The following is an 18,030-nucleotide window of genomic DNA, read 5'->3' as shown; positions in this document are numbered from 1 at the left end:
TCTATGTTCGGGGTTAAAACCAACATAGCCGCGACGTCGGTTGCTAGATCCATGTGTTTTTGGCTGAACAAGTTAGAAGAACACATCAAAAACAAAACCCCTAGAGAGGACATATTAAACTCTATCCCACTCCTTTTTGGCGGATGCATCGGCGGAGTCGGTGAGGTTCACCGCTAAGGATGCGGCCCTCAACAATTCTGCTAGACGAGCATTGTGGATGAAAGCCTGGGGAGGGGATAGAGCATCAAAAGCCAAATTATGCTCTATAGCTTTCTCTGGGGAATACGTCTTTGGACCAGTATTAGACTTCATCCTGGAAAAGGCAGCAGATAAAATGAAGTGGTTTCCGGAAGAAACTAAAAATAAGCCCTTTCGTTCCTTCAATTCCCAGACTACACCCTATAGGGGCAAAGGGAAGGGGGGTAGGTGGAGTTACCAAAAAGGGGGGAAAAGGCAGAGGGTTCCTTTTTTAACCCCCAGAATAAGCAGTCAGATAAACAATGACGCCAGAGTGGGGGGAAGACTGGGGAATTTTCTGTTCCGGTGGGAATCCATCACCAAAACTCTGTGGGCTTTAAACATCATACGGTATGGCTACCGGATAGAATTTTCATCAGTCCCTCCAAGAAAATTCAGAATAACTTCACACAGCCCAAAGATTATAGGAAAAATCGGGCAAGGGGTCCTGCAGCTTACAGACTCAGGGGTAGTCCCAAGTATGGAAAGAGGAAGGGGTTATTATTCCAGTTTATTTTTGGTGCAAAAGCCAGATGGTACCTTCCGCACCATTATAAATTTAAAGGGACTAAACAAGGCGGTCACATACAGAAAGTTCAAAATGGAATCCATAGCATCCATCATTCCCTTGATCAAAGCAGGAGACTTCATGACGTCCATAGACTTAAAGGACGCGTACTATCGCGTCCCCATAAACAAGTCATCTCAAAAATTCCTTAGATTCGCCCTAGTGGACAGTTTAGGAGAGGTAAAACGCTTCCAGTTCACAGTGTTACCAAGGGTATTCACGAAGCTCGTAGTAGAAATGATATTTTCTCCTGAGAGCAGAAGGAATAAGACAAGATGATTTTCTGGTCTTGGGACCCTCGAAGCGAGAAACAGCCAGCATTACCAAAGATCTGATGTGCAGATTTTCAGACCTAGGTTGGGTAATAAACCTAAAAAAATCATGTATAATCCATTCAACCAAAATGAAATTTCTGGGAGTGATCCTGGATTCAGTCTCCCAGATCACATCCCTCCCTCAGGAGAAGATAACATCCTTTATGGACAAAACAAAAAAATTCCAAAGTCAATCCTGGGTATTAGCCTCCTGGGTATGATGACTTCCTGTAAAACAGCAGTATCTTGGTCTCAGGCTCATGGATGCAAGCGGTACAGGATGGGGAGCAAAAATGGGCTCGCTAAATTACCAGGGCACTTGGTCAGGCACCATGACAAAAAGATCATCAAACCACAGAGAACTGAGGGCGATCTGGGAGGTGCTGAAAGTGTCACAAGACAAGATCTCAGGAAAACACCTGAAAATCTTTTCGGACAACGTAACAGCTGTCGCATATCTGAAACATCAAGGGGGCACAAGATCAACAAGCTTAAAAGATCTGGCGGAAAAAATATTCTCCTGGGCCGAAAAAAATGTTCTCTCCATCACAGCTATCCATTTAAAGGGTACAGAAAACATACAGGTGGACTTCCTCAGCAGGATGACCATAGATCCGGGAGAATGGGCCCTAAACTCAGACGTATTCCATCAGATCACCAGGAGATGGGGGGGTCCCCCAGATAGACTTCCTTTGCGTCAAGGAAAAACGCAAAGGTCCATCCTTTCTGCTCCCTAAACCCAAGGGACAACCCTTGGGCAACAGATGCATTCTCAATCAGGTGGACTTGGGATCTGGCCTACGCCTTTCCCCCTTGGCCGTTGATACCCAGAGTGCGGCAGAAAATAAGGTCAGACCCGGTAACGATAATTCTGGTTGTCCCATACTGGACAAAAAGAAGTTGGTTCCCAGTACTAAAGGAGCTAGCTCTGGAAGAACCCTGGAGAATCCCCCACAGGAAAACATTATTTCTCAGGGTCCAATTCTTCACCAGAATTCAGGTCTGTTCAAATTATCAGCCTGGATCCTGAGCGTGAGGTCCTAAAAAGCAGAGGGCTATCAGAGAAGGTTATAAATACCCTTAAATCTAGATGGAAAGAAGTCACCTCTGCGATATATCTTAAAATATGGAAGAAATACTGTAGTTGGCTGGGCCAGAGCCCTCCGGTAAACTCTTCCCCGAATATTGAAAAAGTACTAGATTTTCTCCAATGGGGTTTAGACCTGGGACTGAGACCGAGCACTCTTAAAGTACAAGTCTCGGCCTTGGGGGCCTGCTATGACACGGACCTAGCCATCCATAGGTGGATAAGGAGGTTTATAAGAGCTGCCTCAAGATTAAGGCCATCCCTAACCCCTAGGACGCCTCAATGGGACTTAAACTTGGTCTTGAGAAGTCTTACAAGTTCACCATTTTCTCCTATCCAGGATATCTCACTCAAACACCTTTCATTAAAAGCAGCTTTTCTAGTGGCCATTACTTCAGCCAGACTGGGCAAAATCCAGGCACTGTCCTGCTGGGAACCATATCCTACTATCTTCCCAGACAGAATAATTTTACGTTTTGGATCCGGGTTTCCTCCCGAAAGTGGTGTCGGACTTTCACAGAGATCAGGAAATTATTCTTCCATCCTTTCCCAAAGATGGTCCATCACAAGATCAGTTCCAGCTCCTGGATGTTCGGGATACTATCATACAGTACCTAGATTCAACAAAGGAATTTAGGAAGGGATGATAAGCTTTTCGTTCAATACGCAGGTCCAAATAAGTGAAAAAAGGCATCCAAAGCCACCATTGAAAGATGGATCAGATCTACCATTACTTGTTACTATCAGAAGTTGGGTCTAAACAGCCCCACAAATATAAAAGCTCACTCTACAAGGGCTATGGCTTCTTCGTGGGCAGAGAAAGGGGTTGTCTCCTTAGACAAAATTTGTAGAACGGCCACTTGGTTGAGTATAAATACCTTTATCAAACATTACCGAATTAATGTGTCGGTTTCTGCGGACTTAACCTTCGGTCAGAAGGTTCTGCAAGCAGTTGCCCACCCTATTTAATAATAATCTGGTAGCTCTCATAGTAGAGCCGTCATGGTGGACGAAATGGAAAAACCGTATCTAGACTTACCGGTAATTCTGTTTCCTTGAGTCCACCATGAGGGCCCAGATTTCCCCCCGTCTTTGGAAAGCACTGAGGGTGAGAGTGGGTGGTGGCCTTTTAAACTGTGTGTTCCTGCCCCTACAGAGGTCAAGGGTCAATCTCTCTCATAGTAGAGCCGTCATGGTGGACTCAAGGAAACAGAATTACCGGTAAGTCTAATTACGTTAATTTTTTTCCTTTTGTCCCTATGGGGGTAGAGGGGGGAAAGGAAACATGGGAAGGTGGAGCTACCCAAAAGGTGGTCTAGGTAGGGGGTTCCTCTTTAACTCCCAAAATGAGACCAGTGATAGACAATGATGCCAGGATTGGGAGAAGACTAAGAGGTTTCCTATCTCAGTGGGAGTAAAGTACCTCAAATCCATGGGTGTTAAAGATAGTGGCTGAAGGATACAAGATAGCGTTTGCCTCTCATCCCCCCCCCCCCCCCCCCCCCCTGGGGCCACAATTCCGTTGATAAGTCAGAATGTGTTAATGTGCACAGTGAATCTGAAGGACGCTTATTACCAGGTACCAATCAGACAGCAGTCGAAAAAATTCTTAAGATTTGCGCTAAGAGACGGTACGGGGAAGGTTCATCATTTTCAGTTCTCGGCCCTCCCTTTGGGTATTTCAGCAGCCCCCAGAGTCTTCACCAAAATAGTAGTAGAGATGGTAGCTCATCTAAGGAACCAGGGTCTAATGATTCCATACTTATACGACTTCCTATTACTGGTGAACTCTGGGGAAAAGATGAAGAGACCTAAAATCCTTTCTAGCCTTACTAGAGGATTTGGGATGGATTGTAAATTTTAAAAAATCATGCTGCCTTCCCCAAACAAAAAATACAATTTTTCGGAATTCTCCTGGATTCTCAAATACTATCCTCGTCTCCAGAAGAAAAGACAGTAGATCTAAGAGAAAAGGTCCAAAGGTGCCGGAAAAGGAATCTATGCTCCATCAGAGAGCCTTTTATGGGTATTGCGTAGCCCAAAAACTTTAGATTTTACTTTTTTCCATTCACTTTATTAGAAACATATTATCACATTTTAATTGTACAGGCATTTTCAAATGTCGTAATACTGATGTTTGTGTAGGTGTATGTCTGTAATATATAAATATATATTTTTTTCATTTGTTTATTCTGGGGAAAGGGGGTGATTTGAACTTTCATAATATTTACATATTACATTTATTTTTACCCTTGCTATAAGAAGCAATCATTAAGTTACCTCTGCAATAGATGCTCTATTGCTATAGTCTTATATAAGTGCTCCCAGGTTTTTTACCCCTCAGATGCCATGATCACATTACACCCCAGCATTTGAAGGGTTAAATATTTGGCATCTGGTGTCTGCTGTATGAAACGGGCAACCGACTGCTATGGCCCCCACTCCGCACTAGAGCGGGCCTCCTCTTTAAAGTCCCTATTAACTATATACATTGGTGGTAGGGAAAAGGTAAAAGTGGGCATCTGGGGAGAAACTGGCGTTTCATACAATTTGGTGCATCTTACTCCAGAGCATTTTTATTTCAAAGAGCAGGCCTTCTTAATTTGGCACATCCTTCTAGCAGTTTATGCACCTGTAAAGCAAATCTATACCAGCTGGGATAGACTTCCACTATAATTTGTGTTACCTTTTGGCATAAATCTGTCCTGCCACGGAGACCCAAACCACTTGGTGAGCATGTTCTAAACACTTGTGAAAGTAAGAGACTACACTTTATCTAGTACCCGACACAGTAGCAGATGTCCAATCATTCCTCCAGAGATCAGCAATGTCTGGCCAGCTGTTGTGACGCCTAACATGCACACTTGCTCAACAGTTCTCAAATTTGCATAGAAGTGAATGGAGCAACCTGGAAGCTGTAGTTTTACAACAGCTGGAGAGCTTGCTGGTCCCTACAATTCTCAGTAAGCTAAAACCAAGCTTTGCCAGATGCTTGTCTAATGAATTTGCTAACACGGTGGACTACAATTAAAATGAAATGGATAGTTATTCTTCTGGTGGAATATAGTGGTATGACTTTGTTTGTCTTTAGTGCATATTTCATACATTTTACTCTTCACATCTATTTGTGTAGCGTGCTGCTAGTTTGCTTGGTGTTACCTGGATTGTTGGCAGAGAGCTGTATGCTGCTGGATACGCTACAGGAGGTGAGAACAAAAATATATATATATATATATATTTTTTTTATATAGACAGTTAATTTTGTTCCTTATCTACAAATTCTTTGATTTCATGTTTGTTTTAGTACCTGATTATAATAAGTGTTTACTTTTGAATTATGTATGTGGGAAGATGAATTTGATTGAAAAATGGATAATGATTTGGAGAGATTAATCCATTAATGACCATAGATAAGCATTTTAATGGAGGTCATTAATAGGCCGAATTCTAGGCCACTGCTCTTGATGTAATTATGCGGATCAGCAAAAGCGCCAATTTTTGGTCATTTAAGCCCTTAAATGCCAACAGCCTCCCTTTCTCAGGAATCTGCCTGTAGCGAATGTCGGGTGTCGATGGCTGTACATTGCAGCCGGGGGTCTAATAAAGGCCCCCAGGCCTGCCTGCCTGCCTATGATTATCCCACTGAAAGTATATAGTACACTGTACTTCAAGAGTAGTACAGTGTAATATGTGAGCAATCAAAGCATCACAAGTCAAAGTCCCCTTGTGGGACTAATCAGAGTTAAGTTTTTAAAGAAAAAGATAAAATACACGCTCAATGGAAAAAGTTGCAGAAATAAAAACCCCTTTGTCAGGTGCATAAGATGCCCACTATACAATTATCACATTGATCCCGCTCAGTGAACGCCATAAAAAAGCCAGAATTGCTGTTTTCTTTTGTGTATTCGCCACCAGCAAAATGAAATAAAGCATCAAAAAGTGTTGTGTACACTAAAATGGTACCAGTGAAAACTACAAGTTAGGCTACTTTCACACTGGCGTTTCTGGGTCCGCTTGTGAGATCAGTTCAGGGCTCTCACAAGCGGCCCAAACGGATCAGTTCAGCCCCAATGCATTCTGAATAGAAAAGGATCCGCTCAGAATGCATCAGTTTGGCTGCGTTTGGTCTCTTGCGTTTTTTAGGCTAATTTCACACTGGCGTTTCACGGATCAGTTTGAAACGGATCCGTCAATAAAATGTCTAAACGGAGACAAATGAAGCCATTCAAATGGATCTGTATTGCGGATCCGTTTGTCACGTTCGTTTCTGTTTTTGCATCCGTTTAGCTGATCCGTTTTGGATTGAGTAGCAATTAGGTTCCCCCCTTTTCATGTATTCAGATCCCCAAGGTTGTCACACTCCTAAAATTTCTCCAGAACTATTATCTTATTGAAATTTAAAGATGGTCCGGTTTTAGCTTTGATCATGGACCACACCTTTCGGACTCTTGTACACTACCTCATGCAACTGCTCCGGCGTCATTGAGTCCATCAAACTGATCATGCTTGGCCCATAATGGTAGTTTGGGCTGCCTTGAATCGCCGACTCCAACCCCCTCCCAGCGGCGAATCAAGTCAGCACTAAACTCCTTCTTCTGATGTAAGGCAAAACCTTCTAGAGCGTCGGAAACAACCTCTACAAGGTTCGCATAATCAGTTCGATTTGGCCTACCGGATCTCTGCCTGCTCACTAGGGCTTTCAAATTTTGGCGAAAACCAAAGAGCCTTTGATGAGCGGAGGGATCCGGTAGGGGACCCTGATTATCCTGAGCCGATACAGGAGGGCTGGCGCTGGCGATCTGTTCCTGTTCTGCCTCAGGAGGTTGTTCAGGCCCCGAGTGCTGCAGGCACTTCTGTAGAAAAAAAAAAAGGAAAGTAAAGAATTGTCCTTTAAATAAAACATCCATGTTCTATGCTATGTCTACCTTTTATACCATAGGGGGCTGGCCATAACAGGGGAGCCAAACGCTCCGCTGTCTCAGACGGCCCCTTTAAAAAAAAACATTTTTTATAGTTGTTAAAAATATTTACCTTCTTGGTGCCATTGCCTTTTGTAGGAACCCCAGGGCCGCCGTATGGACGTATGTGGTCCCTGAGGTTCCTCCGGAGCCACTTGGGGCCTGAACCTCCTTGTTAAAATCCCTCCTGAAGCGGTCCCGGATAGATCGCCAATGTGTGGTAACCAGTTTGACTATAGGAAAAAAAAAACATAAAAATTTAATTTAGCATGATGTAAGGAAAAGAACAATAATAATGTATTAAAATACATATTTTTGTACTTGCCATATTTCTCCTGAGCCGCCGCATTTAGATCCCCGCCTCAAAAATTTCTGCACAGATGTCCCTCCAGAGCCGCTGGGTCAGATGATGATCTGAATGGTCCCATAATGATGGACGTGCCTCCAGCAGTTGGATGAGGAGCCGGTTATCTATGGTTGGAACCCCAAACTCCTCATCTTCCCTGGTGGAGCCTCTGGAACCCTGAAAAAAAGGAAATACAAACTTTTATGTAAATCATAATACAAAATGCTAATTAAAACTACTTAATCCAGACTTGCACGTCTACGACCGCTACGCTCATTCCCGCGGACTCTGGAGGCGACTGGGGGATCCTTGCTGGCGGCTCTAGGTGCAGATTGCTAAGGCTACTTTTCCAAACGCCCCCCCCCCAGCGGCACGACAGGAGGATACCCCGCCTCCCCAGGGACAGGAAACAACGTGGAGCTCTTTAAATACTCCCCTCCCCTTACCTGCTCCAGTTGTTTCCTGTCCCTCTGGGATCAAGCGTGGAGTTCCACTGGTGGGAGATTCGTTCGGGTTTCCCAGCAGTAAATCGCCGGCAGGTCGAATACGGGGGCAGGATCGCGGGACTGCGGTGCGGTTCTCCCTGTCTCCCAGGCACAAGTCCTCCAGTGGAGGCAGCGCTTCCTGGCTGAGAGATCGTGAGAGGAAGCAGCAGGATCGCGGGTCACGTGAGCGCAAGCTCACAGGCGCCGAAGTAAGACGTCACTTCCTCTGGAAATTCAAAAGAGCGCCGGGAATCGGCGGCGTCCTGAGAGCAGCCTGCATCATGTCGGCATCAGGAGAGGACGCAATGCGCAGACCCTTGGATCCTTCCAAGACCGGCAGCCCGGTAAGCTACCCTCCTATGGGGGAAATGTTAAATGCCTGTGTTAACCTGTGTCACTGAGGGGTTAAAATTCTTACTCTCTTCCACACTGGATAAGGTACTGTACCTCTCCCTTTTCTTAAACAGACAGCCCCCTTTTATTTAAACAAAAATTCTGTCTTATATCTATAGGTCAGGCAAGCCCAGAAGTCCACAGAGTCTCAGTGGGTCAAAAAGTGTTCCATTTGTAAAAAAGCCTTACCGTCAGGTTATAAGAAATCCCTTTGTTCAAAGTGTTTGGAAAAGATTGTGTCGGAAGAGTCCCCCTCCTTATTGGACAATATTAGAAATATTATAAAGGAGGAAGTAAGCAGCGCTGTGGATCAAAGACTAGCGGCCACGTCCCAGAAGCCTTCCACTTCTATGACCGAGATGCCTGCTACTTTAGAGTCGGAATATCAGGAAGAGGATTTTGATGAAGGGGAGCTCCCCTCGGAGTCTGAACCTCTTTCCTCTGAAGACGAGTCCGGGAGACCTCTTTGTTCCATTGAGGACACGGAAGCATTATTGTGCAACCCTAAACCTAGAGGAATCGAAACAGTCCAAAACAATACAGGATTTAATGTTTAAGGGCTTGGGAGAAAAAAGAAAGAGGGTGTTTCCCCTCCACTCTAATATTATTAAATTAATTAATAAAGAATGAACCGATTTGGAAAAGAGACCGAGTGTATCTAGGGTCCTAAAAAGATAATATCCCATTGCAGAGGAAGATACGTCCTCTTGGGACAAATGTCCTAAAGTGGACGCCCCCGTATCAAAGATTACGAAAAATTCAGCCTTACCCTTTGAGGATTTAGGTCTCCTAAAGGACCCAATGGATAAGAGAAGCGAGGCCCTACTAAAAAAGTCATGGGAGGCTTCCATGTCCTTCCTTAGACCTAGTGTACCCTGAACCTATACGGCCAGGTCCATGACTATCTGGTTAAACCAACTAGAGGAACACCTAGTATCAGGAACCCCTAGAGAGGATATTTTAGCATCTCTGCCAGTTCTTAAACAGGCGGCAAATTTTCTGGCCGACGCTTCGGTCGATTCTATCAAACTAGCAGCCAGATCTGCGGCCCTCTCAAACTCCACCAGAAGGGCAGTGTGGCTTAGGTCCTGGTCAGGTGATGCGGCATCCAAGAACAAGCTCTGCGGCATCCCCTGTGAAGGTGATAGGGTGTTCGGGTCAGTCCTGGACGACATCCTAGAAAAGGCCACAAACAAAAAGAAGGGGTTCCCCTCGGAACAGAGGAATTTTCGTCAGAGACGGTTTTTTCCTACATCCAGGGGCAGACAGGATCAGAAAAGGAAAGATTTTTCTCCCCGGTGGCGTTCGGGAAGAGGAAGAGGAAGAGGTCGAGGTTTTTTATTCAACCCCTCTGACTCCTCCCAAAAGCCATCAAAACAATGACGCCAGATGCAGGGTAGGAGGAAGACTGAAGTACTTCCTCCCAGCCTGGGAAAGTATCTCCAATTCCCCCTGGGTGTTGGATGTAGTCTCATCAGGCCTAAAGTTGGCGTTTTCCACTGTTCCCCAGGAGGTTTTCCACATCACCAAAAAAGCCGATCCAGTCCAAGCTTTAATACTAGATCAGATAAAGATCCTCTTGCAAAAAGAAACTATAGTGTCAGTTCCCCCAGCAGAACAGGGAACAGGTTATTATTCCCCTATATTTTTAGTCAAAAAACCAAACGGCTCATACAGAGCCATTATAAACTTAAAGGGACTGAACCAACATCTACTTTACAAACGATTCAAGATGGAGAGCATAAAATCCACTATAAGTCTGTTACAGAGAAACACCTTTATGGCAACCCTAGACCTCACCGACGCGTATTACCATATTCCAATCTGCAGAGAGCATCAGAAATTCCTCAGATTTGCAGTACAACAAGATTCGGTGGTACTCCATTATCAATTCCAGGTCCTTCCTTTCGGCATCACGTCAGCGCCAAAAGTCTTCTCCAAAGTAATGGCAGAGGTGATAGCTGACCTTCATCTAAAGGGCATATTAGTTGTGCCTTACTTGGACGACTTCCTTATAGCGGCTGCATCAGAGAGTCTTCTATTAGAACAAATAGATTTAGTGAAGCAAAGCCTAACGGATCTGGGGTGGCTGATATATAGAGAAGTCAGACCTCTGGCCCGAAAGAAGAAAGATCTTTTTAGGGATGCTGCTGGACTCAGGTCTCATGAGGACCTTCCTCCCATGGGAAAAGATTCAGACTATCAAGCAGGAATTTACTCTTTTCCGCAGCAAATCAAGAGCGACAATCGGATCAATAATGAAGATCTTGGGTCTGATGTCCTCAACTATCCCAGCAGTAAAGTGGGCTCAGGCTCACTCACTCACCCTTCAGTCTTTTATGCTCAGAGAATGGGACAAGAGCAGAGCTTCACTAGAGCAGAGGGTAAGAGTCCCTCAATATGTAAGAGATTCCATGAATTGGTGGTTGATCAGCCAGAACCTAAACTCAGGCGTTCTGTGGCAACAAACTGATTTATTCACTATTACTACAGATGCCAGCAAGAACGGTTGGGGGGCCTTTTCAGACAGGTCCGTAGTACAGGGGGGCTGGCAAGGAGATTAAATCCTAGCCTCTTCCAACCTGAAGGAGTTAAGTGCAGTCTGGGAGGCCTTGAAGGCCCTTCACTCAGAGATCCGTGGGAAAGAAGTGAGAATACTCTCAGACAACATCACAGCTGTGGCCTAGGTCCTGGTCAGGTGATGCGGCATCCAAGAACAAGCTCTGCGGCATCCCCTGTGAAGGTGATAGGGTGTTCGGGTCAGTCCTGGACGACATCCTAGAAACAGGCAGAGAGGCACAAGAAGCCCATCCTTAGCGAGGGTCTCAAGAGAAATTTTCCAGTGGGCAGAAAGGAGCATACTGTCAATATCGGCAGTTCACATAAGGGGAGAAGACAACACAGTCGCGGATTTTCTCAGCAGAGATATCTTAAAGGAAGGGGAATGGTCCTTAAACCCAAGGATATTCCATCAGATAGCACAAAGATGGTTCCTTCCAGAAATAGATCTGTTCGCCACGCGTCAAAACAGACAAGTAGAGAAGTTCGGCTCTCTAGCCTATACGGATCACCCACTCATATTGGACTCTCTCTCTCCCCGACCCGTGGCCAAAGGTAAACCTGTATGCCTTCCCTCCCTTTGCGTTAATCTCCAAAGTACTACAAAAAGTACTACAGGAAAACCACAAGCTGATACTGATCGCTCCTTACTGGCCCAAGAGATCATGGTTCCCTCTCCTAGTGAGGATGTCAGCAGGAGACGTGTGGCGACTACCAAACATCCCGGATCTCCTTCACCAGGGCCCAGTATGGCATCCCAAGACAACACAACTTCAGTTGGCAGCATGGAGACTGAGCGGGAGATATTAAAGGGAAAGGGCCTCTCGGACCCGGTAATTTCCACAATTCTCTATAGTCGCAAGAAATGACAGAATATGGCAGTCTTTCAGAAGATTCACGGGGGGGGGGGGGGGGGGGGGGGATACCAGAGGTCCCCTTGTAATCACTAAGGTCCTAGAGTTCCTCCAGTCAGGTCTGCAGAAGGGGCTAAGGGTAAGCACTATAAAAGTTCACATATCAGCTTTGAGTGCCTTACTTGATATTAAATTAGCAGAGGTAGACCTTGTAAAGAGATTTGTGAAAGGAGGTCGTAGAAAGCAACCAATAGTGAGGTCCACTGTCCCCCCTTGGGACTTGAATCTAGTATTAGCAGCCTTATCAGACAGTCCCTTTGAACCCTTATCTGAGATATCTCTAAAGTTACTTACCTTTAAAACGTTTTTTTTTAGTGGCCATCACCTTGGCTAGGAGGGTGGGGGAGATCCAGGCCTTCTCGTGCAGGCCCCCGTACCTGTCCATCAAGGATGATAGGATAGTACTGAGACATTCTCCCTCTTTTTTACCTAAGGTGGTCTCTAAGTTCCACTGTCTTCAGGAGGTGTCCCTCCCTTCCTTTGGATCCCCGTCAGGCAGTCAGGAGAAGAACAGTCCTTGCCTACCTAAAGGCTACGGAAGATCTCAGGAAAACAGACAGACTGTTTATTCAATTTGCAGGCCTAAATAAAGGGAACGCAGCAAGCAAGGCATCTGTTAGTCGATGGATCAGATCGACAATCCTGACCTGTTATGACTTAAGGGAGGTTCCTCCCCCGGCAGGCCTGAAAGCCCATTCAACCCGATCTGTAGCAGCCTCTTGGGCTGAATCAGCGGAGGTTCCGTTATCGCAAATTTGCCAGGCAGCCACCTGGTCGTCACCTTCTACTTTCTTTAGACATTATCAGTTAGACGTGTTGAAGAACAGGGAGTTATCATTTTCTCGCAGAGTATTATCTGCGGTTGTCCCCCCCTGATATGGGATTCCTCTGTTATTCCTCCTGTCGTGCCGCTGGGGGGGTGTTTGGAAAGATTTCAATTACTTACCGGTAATTGGTTTTTCCTCTAGCCCCCACAGCGGCACAGGGAATTTCCCTGCCATTAATTATTCTAACTTTTTATTTAAAAAAAAAAAAAAAAAAGGAAAGAAGGAAAAAGTTTTTTTGGTGTCTTTTCTCGGAGATATCCTTGTATATTTTTCAATAACACATAAAAGATTAATTTTGTTGCATCCATTCCAGAGTTTCTCGGTTATTTACTGGAGCAGGTAAGGGGAGGGGAGTATTTAAAGAGCTCCACGTTGTTTCCTGTCCCTGGGGAGGCGGGGTATCCTCCTGTCGTGCCGCTGTGGGGGCTAGAGCTAAAACCAATTACCGGTAAGTAATTGAAATCTTCACACTAGCGTTCGGGTGTCCGCTTGTGAGCTCCGTTTGAAGGGGCTCACAAGCGGCCCCGAACGCATCCGTCCAGCACTAATGCATTCTGAGTGGACGCGGATCCGCTCAGAATGCATCAGTCTGACAGTGTTCAGCCTCCGCTCCGCTCAGCAGGTGGACACCCGAACGCTGCTTGCAGCGTTCGGGTGTCTGCCTGGCCATGCGGAGGCGTGCGGATCCGGCCAGACTTACGATGTAATTCAATGGGGACGGATCCGTTTGAAGATGACACACTATGGCTCAATCTTCAAACGGATTCGTCCCCCATTGACTTTTAATGTAAAAGTCTGGACTAGGGGTGCACCGAAATGAAAATTCTGGTCCGAAACCGAAAATTCAGGATGCCCTTGACCGAAAACGAAACTGCCTTTTTGCCCAAATACTTTTAAAATACTTTTTTTAAGTAAAAAAAAAGGAAAGTGAATTAAAATATAAAGTTAAACAGATACATAGATATTATACACACAATGCCACCCAAAGTGGTTATTTAAAAAAAAAGTCACTCTCCCCCCCCCCCCTCCCTCCTTTGTCACTCTCATTTCCCCCCTCCCTTGTCACTCTTATTCTACCCCCCCTCCCTTGTCACTCTCATTCTACACCCTCCCTTGTCACTCCTATTCTACCCCCCCTCCCTTGTCACTCTCATTCTACACCCTCCCTTGTCACTCTCATTCTACCCCCCCCTTGTCTATCTCATTCTACCCCCCCCTTGTCACTCTCATTCTACCCCCCCTTGTCACTCTCATTCTACTCCCCCCCCTCCCTTGTCACTCTCATTCTACCCCCCCTCCCTTGTCACTCTCATTCTACCCCCCCCTCCCTTGTCACTCTCATTCTACCCCCCCTCCCTTGTCACTCTCATTCTACACCCTCCCTTGTCACTCTCATTCTACACCCTCCCTTGTCACTCTCATTCTACCCCCCCTTGTCACTCTCATTCTACCCCCCCCTTGTCACTCTCATTCTACCCCCCCTTGTCACTCTCATTCTACTCCCCCCTCCCTTGTCACTCTCATTCTACCCCCCCTCCCTTGTCACTCTCATTCTACCCCCCCTCCCTTGTCACTCTCATTCTACACCCTCCCTTGTCACTCTCATTCTACCCCCCCTTGTCACTCTCATTCTACCCCCCCTTGTCACTCTCATTCTACCCCCCCTTGTCACTCTCATTCTACCCCCCCTTGTCACTCTCATTCTACCCCCCCCTTGTCACTCTCATTCTACTCCCCCCCCTCCCTTGTCACTCTCATTCTACCCCCCCTCCCTTGTCACTCTCATTCTACCCCCCCTCCCTTGTCACTCTCATTCTACACCCTCCCTTGTCACTCTCATTCTACCCCCCCTTGTCACTCTCATTCTACCCCCCCCCTTGTCACTCTCATTCTACCCCCCCTTGTCACTCTCATTCTACTCCCCCCCTCCCTTGTCACTCTCATTCTACCCCCCCTCCCTTGTCACTCTCATTTTACACCCCCCCCCCCTTGTCACTCTCATTTTACACACCCCCTTGTCACTCTCATTTTACACCCCTCCCTTTTCACCTCTAGTGTAGCCTGTGTAGCGTGGCCGAGCTCTGTTCGGTCCGCCGTACAGGAGCATTTGTTTCTTGTACCCGGCCGGACTGAAAGGAAGTGCACACTAAGTGAGCACTTCCTGTCAGTCCGGCCGGGTACAGGAAACAAAAGCTCCTGTACCGCGGAACGAACAGAGCTCGACCACGCTACACTAACAACAGCAGTAGCACAGAGCAGACACAGCAGGCTGCGCAGCACTGAGCCGGAGATTCTTTAGAGCGGCAAGAGTTTAGGAGGCACAGCATGAGGGGCGCCGCCGGCCGCCCGAACGTATATAACCAACCATATTTTCTGCCGATATGTACCAATATCGGCCGAAATGGATTAGGCCGTCTCAGACGGATCCGCTCTGAACGCTAGTGTGAAAGTAGCCTAAAATTGTTTTTTTTTTTTTTTAAACAGAATGTATTTAAAAAAAATATATATAAAAAAAATAATAATATATATATATATATATATATATATATATAATATTTATTTATATTATAATTATTTTTATATATACACACATACAGAAAATCACAGGGCAGCACTCCTAGCTTCAAGCAGTTCAGGTGCCAGCATTATCCCCTTGGTCCTGGGGTCCAAACACAATCCAAATAAATATAACGCAGCACTCCTTGGGTAAAAAAGTGAAAAAATGTGATATTTATTCAACACATGTTGATACAGGCAACGTTTCAGATCTCACAGAGCCATTATCAAGCCAAGTGAAACATACAATAAAGTGACTGTGCATATATAGAGCCATTGCAGGAAGTAATCTGCTAATTTCCTGATTAGTTACACACTGGTGCATATACAAACTCAGTAAAAAGACAATTCATGGTGTAGCAGCCTTCTGACGCTCTCAGGTAAAGTGCATCACGTATCCGTGATTATCTTCAATTTCTTAGTGCTTCATGTAAAGTGCAATCGTGCTTCACCCAATACTGATGGTAGTTAAAACATCCATGGCTTGTTCAATCACAATTCGTACCTGCAAGAAAACTGCAGATCACAGGAATCCATAAGCTTCAGTTACCTTGTGCTCTCGCCGCGCTATATCAAAGATGGAGCATCGCTCCATCTCGGCGTGTCACTCTGCTTACTGCGCCTGCGTTACCCTCGTGGCGTAGTGCATCATGAACCCGGCGCTCGGGGCGGGTCAGTATCGCAACATGCCAATGTTTGACTCCGCCTCCCACCCTGTGTGTTTCTCTATATCACAGGACGAATCATTAGAGAGGCATTATAGTCGCCGCATGTGGACATCTGGCCAATTGCCAGTGTCCCATCATGTAGCGACTCCATGCCATCCATCACTACATACATTAAATCTACACAGCCAGGCGCTACTTGCACTGAAGACAACAGTACCTACTTTGCAAAGACACAAGCCTAGGGTATGTAATCCTTGAAATCGTTACCTATATTTTATTGAGGACTAAAAATAATCTTAATCACTATCTATATTACCCACCCGGATTATTTCCCAGTGTATTTAGCAAATAGGCACTTGCATCCATATACTCGCACATTAAAGTCTCTTTGTAATAATGGTAACGATTAATATTATAAGGTAACTGAAAAGGATAAAACCTGGATAAGCGATCTCTCCTGTAGGTGTCCACAACTCACAATGAGTAACTGCGGAATTTAAAAAAAATACCAAAATTAAGTAAGACAATGCTTATATCAGAAGTATCATATGCACTAACTCTAATGTCGCCAGAAGCCTTTGGGACACTCTATTCCCCCCCCGCATGGCAACATGATCAAGTATCATAAACCTCAGCTCTTGTTCTTTGTTTATACTCACTAAAATGTTTAGATACCGGTAGATCACCCATGAAGAATCACAGGTGAGGTAATGTCTAATTGTACATTTTTCTCCTGTTACTGGGTATACAAATTCCTTCCCTTTTTGCATCAGTTTACAATTTACACAATTGAGGCAGGGATAACTGCAGTTATTTTTGGTCCTCAAGAAAGTCTGTCGTATGCGTTCTTGTTCTGGAACACTAGTCCTCACCACTCTATTTTAATGTTACGCGTCCTTCTATAGGACATCAATGGGCCCTTTTTAAAAGCTGACATTTTAGGGTAACCACTCTGTAATATACCCCAATGTCTCCTGATGATTTGTTCCACCTTAGCGCCATCGTCATTGTATGTGGATACAAAAGGTATCCGGTTGGAGCTTTGCTTAGGGCGTGATTTTTTTTTTTTCACCTCCTCATGAGGGAGGGATTTTACTTTATTAATGTGTCCCTTTACTAATGCTGTGGGATATTCCCATTTTCAGGAAGGATTCCCCCATTTTTTTCAAGGCTCTATTTAAATGTTCTTCCTCATCCACAATCCTTTTAACTCGTAGCATCTGACTATATGGGAGCAAATTAATCATCCTAGTTGGGTGACAACTTGCAAATTGTAGCAAAGTATTTTTATCGGTTTCCTTGACATACAAATCTGTATGTAGCTGTCCATCCTTCATGTATACCTGTGTGTCCAGAAATTGTACTCTTTCACTGGATGCCACCAATGTGAACTAGATATGCTCATCCATACCATTAAGGAACGAATGGAATTCCACCAGAGCATCCTGGGCTCCTGTCCAGATGAGGAACACGTCGTCTATGTACCTCCACCACATAAGAACATGTCTATAGTGGGGAAATACATAGACAAGGCGCTCCTCAAGAGAACGGACAAAGCTATTTGCATAAGTGGGCGCGACATTCGAGCCCATGGCTGTGCCCACCCGCTGCAGATAGAATCTGTCCTGGAACCCAAAATAATTGCACCTTAGTGTAAGTTCCAAAAGATCCTTCTAGTGCCCTACCCACAGCTCGCAATCCCTCTCTATGATCTATGGATGTATAGAGGGACACTATATCAAATGACACCAAAATGCTACCATCTGGTACTCCTAACTGCTGATATCCTCTCCCAAAAAAATAAAAAATAAATCACCTGTGTCCCTGACATATGATTTAGCCCTAATAGCAAATTCCCTCAAAGCTCTGTCCAAAAATATAGCAATATTGGACAGGATAGATTCCCTCCCCGAAATAATCGGGCGTCCTGGAAGGTTATCTAAACTTTTATGTATTTTAGGCAATACATATATCAATGGGACGACAGGCGATTTGACAATCAGAAACTCTTTCAGCTGTTTGTCGATAATACCTTCCTTTTCAGGTTCGGGTCCCTGTTCAGTAATTTGTATGTATCACCAGTCTGTAATTGACGCTCTATCTCCTGAACGTATTTGG

General features: G+C 45.2%; 1 protein-coding gene across 3 annotated transcripts in view; it reads left to right on the top strand.

Moving 5' to 3' along the window:
• Positions 1-18,030, top strand: part of MGST3 (microsomal glutathione S-transferase 3) — a 129,438-nt gene that overhangs the window by 38,165 nt on the left and 73,243 nt on the right. For all 3 annotated transcript variants that reach the window (XM_044301997.1, XM_044301998.1, XM_044301996.1), the window contains exon 5: positions 5,340-5,412. In XM_044301997.1, the coding sequence (XP_044157932.1) occupies positions 5,340-5,412 (73 nt within the window). The remainder of the gene's footprint in view (positions 1-5,339; positions 5,413-18,030) is intronic.

Source organism: Bufo gargarizans, chromosome 7 (genome assembly GCF_014858855.1).
Source record: "Bufo gargarizans isolate SCDJY-AF-19 chromosome 7, ASM1485885v1, whole genome shotgun sequence".
In the NCBI taxonomy this organism is placed as follows: domain Eukaryota; kingdom Metazoa; phylum Chordata; class Amphibia; order Anura; family Bufonidae; genus Bufo; species Bufo gargarizans.
Note: the sequence above shows the minus strand (reverse complement) of the source record. Positions and strands in the feature narration are given on the sequence as shown.